This window comes from Babylonia areolata, chromosome 18, assembly GCF_041734735.1.
Source record: "Babylonia areolata isolate BAREFJ2019XMU chromosome 18, ASM4173473v1, whole genome shotgun sequence".
Classification (NCBI taxonomy): domain Eukaryota; kingdom Metazoa; phylum Mollusca; class Gastropoda; order Neogastropoda; family Buccinidae; genus Babylonia; species Babylonia areolata.
This window is the reverse complement of record NC_134893.1, coordinates 37,546,700-37,557,582: the sequence shown is the minus strand read 5'-3', so window position 1 is coordinate 37,557,582 and position 10,883 is coordinate 37,546,700. Positions and strand designations below refer to the sequence as shown.

The 10,883-nt window shown below is 39.0% G+C and overlaps 1 protein-coding gene across 1 annotated transcript in view; it reads left to right on the top strand.

Moving 5' to 3' along the window:
• The window catches only part of LOC143292231 (uncharacterized), an 86,883-nt gene extending 76,544 nt beyond the window's left edge, over positions 1 to 10,339 (top strand). Inside the window, 4 exon segments of the mRNA XM_076602419.1 lie at positions 852 to 1,049; positions 2,996 to 3,105; positions 4,461 to 4,643; positions 5,455 to 10,339. Of these exon segments, the coding sequence (XP_076458534.1) occupies positions 852 to 1,049; positions 2,996 to 3,105; positions 4,461 to 4,643; positions 5,455 to 5,628 (665 nt within the window). The 3' untranslated portion in view covers positions 5,629 to 10,339.
• Positions 10,340 to 10,883: the final 544 nt, after the last annotated feature.

Below are 10,883 nucleotides of genomic sequence, written 5' to 3'. Positions count from 1 at the left end.
CACAAGGTTATGTATCAAGATATTACTTTATGTGTATCTGCATTATGAAGCAAATTATAGATAAAGCTCATAGAGCTTCAAGAATATGTTCTGTAGCAAGACGTCTTAACTTGTGTATAAAATAGATAGAGCACCTGTGCTATTGTTGATTGTGATAGAAGCTATAATTATCTGAAATATTTGATGTTTTTCTGCTGTTACCTCATGGGTTATATTAGTCTTTTAATTTCCAGTTATACTGCTTGATGTGTTTGTATCTCCCTTTCTTGTCCTATCTGTCCTCTCTTCCTTTGTCTTTCCACCTTCCCAACCCCTTGTTTGTTCCCTTTCCTTGTGTGTGAGATTGCTAAAGAGAAGAAAAAAGTCAGAGAATTATTTGTCTATACAAATATGACTTTTTACACTGGCAAACAGCTAACCTGAGTTAATTAATGAAACTTTTGATGATTAAAGTTGAATGAGCATTATGAATGAGCGCTTGATGATGAATGTTTTACATGTCAGCTATGCTATATCCATTTGTTTGATATGGACATTTTTCTCTTTGTCTGGAAACAGACCACATTAAACATGCACTCAGTATCTGTGATAAGTCGTAGGGGTGTGGAGCTAACACAGTCAGTATTCTAACAGTGGATGTGGAGAGTGCATATATCCTTTAACTTAACTGTATTCATTTAGCAACAAGAAAGCTGTACTCCAGAGTCTGATTATTGTGGTTTGAATAATTTGTTTCTGGTTGTCGTTCTGTACCCTTTCTCCCTTTGTGTGTGTGCTTTAGTGTATGTGTGTGTTGCATTATCACGCATGTTGTGGTGGCTTACACGTTGTTGTCTCCATACCTCACCTAGGCTTTGGACTTCCCAAAATTTCGCTGAAGCCTAAATCCCCCTTTGGTGGAGGTGGCGGCAGCAAAGAAGGGGAGGGAATCGTGCTGCTGTCCAACAAACGCATTGGTGAAGGGAGTTCAGTCCCTTCTCCTTCCTCTTCTTCAGGCATTACTCTGATTTCGAAAAGGTCGCTAGATGGCAGCAGCTCAGAACTGGATGGTAAGTGACAGTACTTGCAGGAGGTAGATGAAAGAATGGAAGTGCTGGACTTACTATGCAGGGATGCCAACTGTGCTGGTTTCGTCATGTTTTGTTGTCACTGGTTTCAGTTCATTCTTATGTTACACACTCCTCAAAATTGGTTTGATTAGTTATTTTTGGCTAGCTTGGATCATCTCTCTGCTTTCTTGTAAGCTGAGTGGTATTTTTGTGATGCCCACTGAGTGTTGGTTGGGGCAGCAAGTCACACTGCTAGTCTCAGGTGATGAAGCTAAACCAAAGCTGGTTGCATGCTTGTTCACACTGTACATGTGTTGAGCATACCAGTCAGCTGATTGATTTCGCTGAATTGGAAAGGACTTATTTCCCTTGAGTAGGTAAATGTTGTCTGTTTTCTAATGGGACTGAGGGTTCAAGTGTTCCTTAAAATCAGAACGTTCCTATAGGACTTCAGAAGGGTTGGCATCTCTGCCTATGGTAAGCAGCAGTTACCAGTGTACTCTTTAAGGCCACTTTTGGAAACAGAAGACATTTTTGCCTCCATAAACTGTATTCAACAAACACAAGTGTATACTTAAAAGCAACTGTTGTAAACAGGATACATTTATTTCCACAGTAAACTGATGCCATTGTTCACTTGAAAGCTGCTCAGAAATCCCAGATGTGATTGTTAATTACAGGTTTGTGACTTCAGGCTTGGCCCTTGCTTAAGTGTAATCAAACTGGTGTTTCAGCAGTTGACTATCAGTGGTTGACAGGTTTAGCAAACTATGCATTTTGTGTGTAACACATTTTGCCAACTCCCCATGCCAAAACCATGTTTGCAGCTTCTCTGGAAAAAATGAAGGTTTTACATGTTTACAAAAATGAGTGTTGTGAAACAGTACTGCTTGTGTTTCAGAAGTTGGTTATTGTACTCAAGAAAATTTTTGTCTGTATTCAGTTCTTTATATTTGGAGAAAATTCTGAAGTAGGCAAGCCATTGAATTTGTTGTGGTTTGGCATGATTGTGGTGGATGATTAGTAAAATTTGCTACATGTTTCTTCATTGGATCATGCCTGGGCAGCATTTGCCAAGTAAGCATGTTACTCATGATTTGTGGCATGACTGCAAGTGGTTTGTTAGCATGTATGTTGACTGTTGTATGAGTTGGGAAAAGTGGTGTATGTGGGATTGTGTATGTTTGTTTTAACCTGGTATGACTAGTTTTATCCATATGTCATTGTGTGTAATAGTGGGTGATAATGTAACCTGGTGACTAATGGCAATTTGTTTTGTATTGTTTGATGCATTTTGGTAGATGTAAAATGAAGCAAATAAAATAAAACCAAATGAAATAAAACCAAATCAGAAACAAACCAACATGCTTGCACATACAAAGACACACACATTTTAAGGATGAGTTATCATTTTCTGCTTCATCTTGGAACATGCTGTACAGTTGTGCTTTGGAAATGTTCTTTGTTGGATATGTTGCTTGGCATGTTTTTTTTTTTTTTTTTTAATAGATCAAGCTGTTTTTCACAGCCTCTTGTAATGCCATCTGGTAATACCATTCTGTTTTGTTTGTGTTTTTGTTTAATATTTAAGTTATAAATGGGATCCTCCTTGGGGTGGTTGAAGAAGAAAAGTCTCAGTTGTTACACTGAACAAAGATGAAATGAAATTTGGAGTTTGTAAAGGAAAAAATATGGAAGGTTTATGGTAACACTTTTTGGGCTGGTTGAAAAGGAATAGTCACAGTTGCTACACTGAACATATCAGCGGAAATAAAATTTGGGGCTTGTAAAGGGGGCGGGGGGAAAGAGGTTTATGCAGACACTTCCTTTGTACTAAGCCCATATGTAGACCCTAAAAACTGAGATAAAACGGTGTGCCTGGTGACTGAGGTAAAATGGTGAGTGTGGGAAGTAACATGTGGACAGCCAGAATGTGCGTGTTTCAGCTGTCAGCACCAGCAGCGAGCGCTCCTTCTCCATGATGGTGTCAGAGCCCGATGACGATGCCACACGCTCAGGATTCACCCTCAACATCTCTGGAACTCCGGCCGCCATGGTAGGATTATTGATAATGATAATTTCATTTTGAATTCATTTTGCTGGTGGAACCACATTGTTGTAGTGTACAACTGGTAGTTTAAAACATGGAGACAACCTCATACATGAATGAATGTACGCAGTTGCACTTGCAGTGCGTGTTTTATGAATGCATGTGGATGTCCATGTGCTCTTTTTCACATATGCATGCACAGGCAGGCATACACTCACAAGCACTTGCCTATATGCATGCATGCACGCATTTCATATTTCTCTGTAACTAAATGAAAATTTTATGACCGGTTTTCCAAACCATTTGAAAAACAACAACAAAAAACCAACACCTGAAACAAATACAGCATTGTTCAAATATGTTTGTTCATGTAAGTGTGCTTCAAAAAAAAAAGGGAAGAAAGAAAACCAGGCAATAAGTTACATGAAACGAAACCCCAAATATCAAATTAAAAGGAAAAAATAAACCACAAAAACCCATCACAAAAAACACACCACAGGTCTTTAAAAAAGGATCGGTAAATAAAAGGCTTCAGTTAATGGAGGAAATGATAGGTCCTTCACAGTGATGTCCGGTGTTTCAGAACAATTCTTTCTGTTCTGGTGTTCCAAAACTTCTTCTTCTTCTGCATTCGTGGCTGCAACTCCCACGTTCACTCGCATGTACACGAGTGGGCTTTTACGTGCATGACCGTTTTTACCCCACCATGTAGGCAGCCATACTCCGCTTTCGGGGGTGTGCATGCTGGGTATGTTCTTGTTTCCATAACCCACCGAACGCTGACATGGATTACAAGATCTTTAACGTGCGTATTTGATCTTCTGCATGCATTTACACACGAAGGGGGTTCAGGCACTAGCAGGTCTGCACATATGTTGACCTGGGAGATTGTAAAAATCTCCACCCTTTACCCACCAGGCGCCGTCACCGTGATTCGAACCCGGGACCCTCAGATTGAAAGTCCAACGCTTTAATCACTCGGCTATTGCGCCCGTCCAAAACAACTCTTGTTTTCTCTCTGTACAGTGTTTTAAACAGTTCTGTTCTGTCCCTGGATGGTTGTTGCACAAAACACAACCCCTGGGTAAATCTGGACTGGTCATATATGACCCCGGGGTAAAACCAAAGGGGTACTGATTAGCTGCTACACTCTTGTTGGACACTGAAAATGGGTTGATATATTTATTTTTGAAAATAATTGGTTTGATTACACTGTTATCTTTGATTAATACTATACATCTATGTTCACTCCACATCTTCAAAGCGGCCGTGACCTTTTATGGAATAGACCTTCTATATCTGTCAAAACGACAAAATGAAGGTGATTCATTATGTCAGTGTGTTGTGTGGTGCTATTGCAGGAGAATGTGTCACCCAACAAACGCAGTCAGAACCAGTACCAGTCGTGCGGCATCACGGAGTGGAGCACGGAGCACGTGTGTCACTGGCTGCTGGCCCTGGAGATGGAGAAGTACAAGCCCCTCTTTACCGACAAGAACATCACCGGCAGCCAGCTACTTTTATTGGACAGCTCCAAACTGAAGGTGTATTGTATTGCATTGTATTGTATTGTTCTTTGTATTGTATTGTATTACTCTTTTTGTCACAACATATTTCTCTGTGTGAAATTTGGGCTGCTCTCCCCAGGGAGAGAGTGTCACAACTCTGAAAGTGCCACCCATTCTTTTTTTTTCTGCCTGCAATTTTACTTGTTTTTCTATCGAAGTGGATTTTTCTACACAGTTTTGTCATGGGTTCTTTTACATGCGCTAAACGCATGTTGCACATGGGACTTTGGTTTGTTGTCTCATCCGAATGACTAGCGTCCAGACCACCACTCAGAGTCTAGTGGAGGGGGAGAAAATGCTGGCAACTGAGGGACTTGAACCAGTGTGCTCAGATTCTCTCGCTTCCTAGGCGGACGTGTTGCCTCAAGGCCAAAAGTGCATTGGGTGTGTGTCCTTGCTGACATGCCCACCATTCCCATGTGTGCTTGATTTTTTTCAGACGATTGCATTGGCAGCCAAGATGCACATGCGCTTACTAACATGGGAATAAACATGAGAATAAATGAATGAAAATGGTGAAAGCAAATATGAAAACAAACCGAAGTTCTTTACTTGAAGAAAAATGGTAGCAGCGAACAGGCCACACAACACATAATAACAGAGAGAGAGAGAGAGAGAGAGAGAGAGCAAGCAAGCATAGATTTCATTTCCTTTTAAAAAGATTTTTGTAATTTGAGGTAGTGCCACAAATGATCATGTTCTGTGCTCCGTGATGACTGATTTAAAACGGGAAAACAATAATTTTCAACACAAACTTATCACTATATGAGTGTGTTCTGCTGGGCAGATGCTGGGTGTTGTCAGCGCCAAGGACCGGGAGACGTTGAAGAAGAAAATCAAAGAGTTGCGGGTGGCGGCAGAGAAGGAGAAGAAGGAGAAAGAGAAGGAGCAAAAACTGCAGGAGAAGGAGCGGAAAGCGCGCGAAAAGGAACAAAAGAAACAGCTGCAGAAGAAGAAATGAAACATCACTGGTCTCAGGAGACGAACGGTCCTTTGTTTTTGGTCAAGGACAGCGTGTTGGTCAAACCAAGGAGATAACGTAGCTGCTGGAGTAGTGGATGTGTGGATGGTTATAAAGGTGTCTGTGGCTTTGTATGGATGGTATGTTCAGATGGAATGTTCAGTGGACCAGACAAGTTGATACTGGTTCTGGTACTGGTACTGGAAGTCGCATGGGAGAAAGCTAAGATGTTGACTGCAAAACTGCAGTTCCCCTCCCCCCGTCCCCCTTCTCCCCCTTTCCCTGCAGTTTGCAGTTTTTCTGCTGCTCCACTCTCCCCTCCCTCCCTCCCTCCTGCCAAAAAATATTTCTGCTGGATTTATCATGTGTTCTGAGCAGTGTTCATAGGTTTTGTCAAAGTGGAGAATTGGTAATGTGTGTGTGGGTGTGTGAAGAGAGAGAGAGAGAGAGAGAGAGAGAGCAAAGGAGCAAGAGGACTGAGAGAGATGTGTGTCATTGGGAGGGAGAGTGATGCTAATACGTTAGATGCACACTCAGTTACATGTATTTATATGCAAGTGTGTGTGTATTAACAACTGACTGACACTGAACTTCACTTAAGAGATAGGGAGAACTTTAACCATTTTGGAGTGGCAGAGTTAATGCAGCTGTAAAGACTTGTTTGATGATGAAGGAAGTTCATCGGAGGGACAACAGTTTCTCAGGTTAAAGAAACAGCTGAGTTTAGTGCATGTCTGTTGACTTCGAAGAGAAGATATTTCATACATATGTTTTCCATCCATCTTTTAAAACAAATGTACAGTTTGTATACTTTTATACGAAGACATGTAACCATGTACATACTTGTAGTAAGCTCAAAATACTGTGAAAGGCTGGAGGATGTATTTGTATATTTGTTATGGATGAGTGGGAGTACTGATGTGTCTCTTATGCTGTATCAACTGATGTCTGTCAAAAATTGTTTTCAAATTAGTATAGGAAGACAAACAAGATGTTTGAAATTCTATTATTTATTTAACCATGATAATTACATAATTCAGATTTCCCCACCCTTTTATCATTCTAGAAAAACAAAACTTTCATATCATCTCTTCGTATAATTGTGCCTTTTATTTTTACTGATAATTTTAACACAGGATATTGTAATGAGTTTCTATTTCCATGCATAGGTGCTAGGATATTTTTGGGGGTGGATTTTTATTTCATGTTTATGTTTCATATCATGGGTATCATATCATTTGGTCACAATAACAATATCACATGGACAGTTTTGTATTTTAAGTTTGGAACTTTTTTTTTAGATTGTTGGCAAACCATACCATACTCTGCATAGCGTTGCTTGAAGAGAAGTGGTTATTATGAAAGTAAAAAAAGAGTTCACTGTTGAACATATAATTGGGCCCACATCTGCTAATTGTATTACATATTTCAGTTTTGATTTTTATTTGGTTTAGAATGCAGTGGGATCAGTTCCATTTTATAATGGATACAGTCAGGTCTCACAGGATGATTTAATTTGTATAGATAATATCGGTCAAGCAAATGCCATATGATTTGTTTTGCAATTGGAATATTGCTTTCTGGTTTTGCCATATTGACACCAAGTGGGATGTTTATTCCATGGAAACACACACCCTTGTTTTCACATAATCAATGAGTGATGCCAGTGTGGTAATATCTTTTGGTCGAAAGGCGAAGCTAGCAGTTCACAGACAGGGAAAATCATATATTAGCCCAAATCTGTTTTTTTGAAGCACGTGCATATTTACAGTAGTTTGTTTCAGGTTACAGAATCATTTTGCTTGGAACTTTTTTTGGTTGTTTTTTTTTGACTAGGCGTCTTCTTGCCCCAATTTATTTTCACATGTGGGCAGCCTCCAAAGGAATGACACACTGAATCACCCTTCACATGATTACCGTGCAATTGATACTTGATACAGGTACTGAGGAGGAAGGACTCCAGTAATCTCTAAGATTAGTCAGTGTGTCGAGAATTTGGTATCATGTGTGACAGATATATATTTAAAAAACTGGGTATTTGTGACTGTAATAGCTTATTTCTCAAACTTTATCTCTTTTTTTTTTTTAATACAGGAAAGATCTATAATTGTATCCCAGTCATATGTGTTATGTACAAGACTTGACGTAATGGCAGTGTACACTTTTGTAGGAATGTCCCTTGGATAAGTGGGACGTGAGGGGATGCATTGCTGCATTTCTTACAATCTCTCTCAGAGCAGTGGTTGCATATGTTTTGTGAGGTGAATCTGAGAGTATTTTCTTAGAGAAAAGGTCTCTCTACTGTATTTGACCTATGTTGTAGAATCTTGAGAAAAAATTGCGGCGGGAATATTTACGCAGAAAGCAATACTATATGTGCCTAGATTATGGTGCTCTCAGTGTTTCACTTTCTGTGTGGTCAAGACTGAGAGTGGAACTGCTGCCTAGCATTTCTGTGTCATTAATATGTTGTTTAAAAACATTTTTATGTACACACACACACAAACATGCACACAGACACAGACACAGACTGACACACACACACGTATGTACATATGCACTTGCATGAACTCACACTCTTTGACCTTAACCACCCATTCTCTTTGTTTATGTGGTTGATTGCTAAATGTAGGCACACATACTGCACATGTGCATGGACATAGATGCATTTAAGTGTGTGTGTGGTTGTGTGTGTTTGTGTGTGTGTGTGTGTGTGTGTGTGTGTGTGTATGCGTGCGTGTGTGCATGCGTGCGTGTGTGTGTGCATGCTCAGATAGACTTTTTTTTCTTTCATAAGGAATATTGTTACTGCCAGGGAGAAGTGTTAATTCATGTTGGCTCTGTTTGCTTTTGTTCATTGAATCTGTCATGGTCTTTTGTCTCAAACAGTGTGTCAGTAGTTATCTTCACTAGTAAGCCATTCATATTTTTGTAAAACCAAAACTGAAACACATTCAGGAGTGAGAGAAACTGTTTGCTCTGATGTTGTACGTTTCCGTCTGTGACATCTGACTAGGGTCTTTCATTAATCTATGTGTTATGTGTACATCATCTTTTTCAGTGTGTGTCATTACAGTGCTTTTTCCTGAGAAATTTTTGTTATGATATTAATTTTTTATTATTTTTTCTTTGCTTCGAAAAGAGCAGACTTTTACAGCTATTGATGCTTCAGTACTATTGCATTTGATTTGTGAAAGCAAAGAGTGGGAGGGAACGTATGTCCCTCTCTTCACAAACACCATGCCCAGTGGGGCAGATAAAAAACAGAAGATACAATCATATCACTGTTGAACAGTATTATTCACAGTTGGTGTCTTGTTCTCGACGGCACCTATTCAGGGAGAAAATTGCTTAGCACAGAACTAAGCTGTCGATTGGGCAGCGATAAAGGTCAACACACCCATGCCATATTTTAAATATACCATTGTTTTGCCAACATCATCGCTTTGTTGAAGACTACAGGTATAGAGTGAGTGGACAGTTTCATTATTTTTTTTTTTTTTAATGATGTAAGCGTTTGCTGTTTTGGATTGTTTTTCGTACATCAAAAGCACGAAACTTTGGATTGTTAACATGGCTTACCATTGTGGTTTGCTGTGATGGGTTTTGAGGGAGATCAACTTTGTGATCATATCCATGAATGAAAGTTCATTATTGAACGTTTATGGGGTCATATCATGTAGTTGATAGTATTTTGTTGAATTTGCTATTGCATCATTTTCAGAAACTTTTTGTTTTGTCCTTTCTCTTCCAGGATTTATTGAGAATTCTTGAGACTATATCAGACTGTGTTCAGAGCATCATTTGTATTGAATGAGGTTAGAATGTTGGAAGGTGTGAGTGAAACGTTTAACTGCAAGGCATCATGAATATGAAATTTGGACCAATGAACAACAAATCAAGTACCTTGTGTGTGTGTGTGTGTGTGTGTGTGAACAGAACTAAAATTTTGAAAATTTGATATGTACATGTTGGATTTAATCTGTTTGTTATTGGAAACTTTTTAGAAAATCCTGTACTTTATACTGGTTTTATGTTGTTTGGTCGTAGGGTAAAGTTAACACATTTTTCAATTGACCTTTGTGTGGTGCTGTTTCAACCAATCAGTTCCATAAAAGTGTTCTTTTTCCCAAATGATATTTTAATGACTGAGGAAGGATGGAGGAAAGGAGGAGAGGACAAAAGTACTGATGGAAAGTATGCAGATAAAATCATTGAAAGATCCCCCCCCCCCACTTTTTTTAATTTTTTTTTAAACAGCCTCTGTGACTTTACTTTTGCACCATGAAAATGAATGTGATCTCATTTTCCTTGGGGATGAATTATATTTCCTCGACTCCTCCTCACCTTAGACTGCATTTGAGTTGGAAGACAATTTAGTGCTCAAATCTTCTTTTTTTTAATTTGTAATTTATTATTGTTATAATTATTTTCATAGATACATGAACAGAGGATCTGAGCTTTGATGAAATTAAAGGTTTTGTGTTATTAGTTTTGCAGTATTTCCCCCTTTCATTAGCAGGGAATGTTTGAATCAACTGTAAATTTCACACATGTATTTTGCCAGCAGAGAAGGACTGCATTGGCAACATACGCACTGTAGAATGAACATGTTTTATTAAGGGAATGTGTTTGGTATGTATGAGAGATAACTGTCAAATTAAGTGAGAAGCTGTTATTAATCTTGTAATAAATTCATAAACCAACAGAGCACGTGCTGGCTTGTGTGTATGTATTTTCTGATGCTGTTGGCAATTGAGAGAGAATGGTTACTGTGAGATTTTTGACTGTCAAATAAAAGAATGAATGAAGAAAATAACAACCCCGAAACAACAACAGCAGCAACAACAAAATAAAGGGGTGTAGGGTGAGTTAGTGACAGCATCAGCTTATCTCCCCTCTCTTCCTCCATACTGACCCGGTTGAGAGAAATATGTCTGAATGACCTATTCTGAGAGAAGCATTATGTGTAAACACTAGATGACCTACATGTGTATGCAGAAAGCATTGTTCAGTTCACAAAATATCACACTCTCATCTTTGTACTATTTTTTGGAGGAACTTCCTGTGTGTGTGTGTGTCTGTGTGCATGCATGTGTACATATGTGCTTGTGTGTATGCATGCTTCATATCTGTGATTTTATGTGTGTTGAGTGACGTGTGTGGGTGAGGGAGGACATCATTCACAATAAACTTACTGAGAATTGTCCTAGAACTTTAAAGCATCACAACAGGAAATTATTGAGGAACCACAA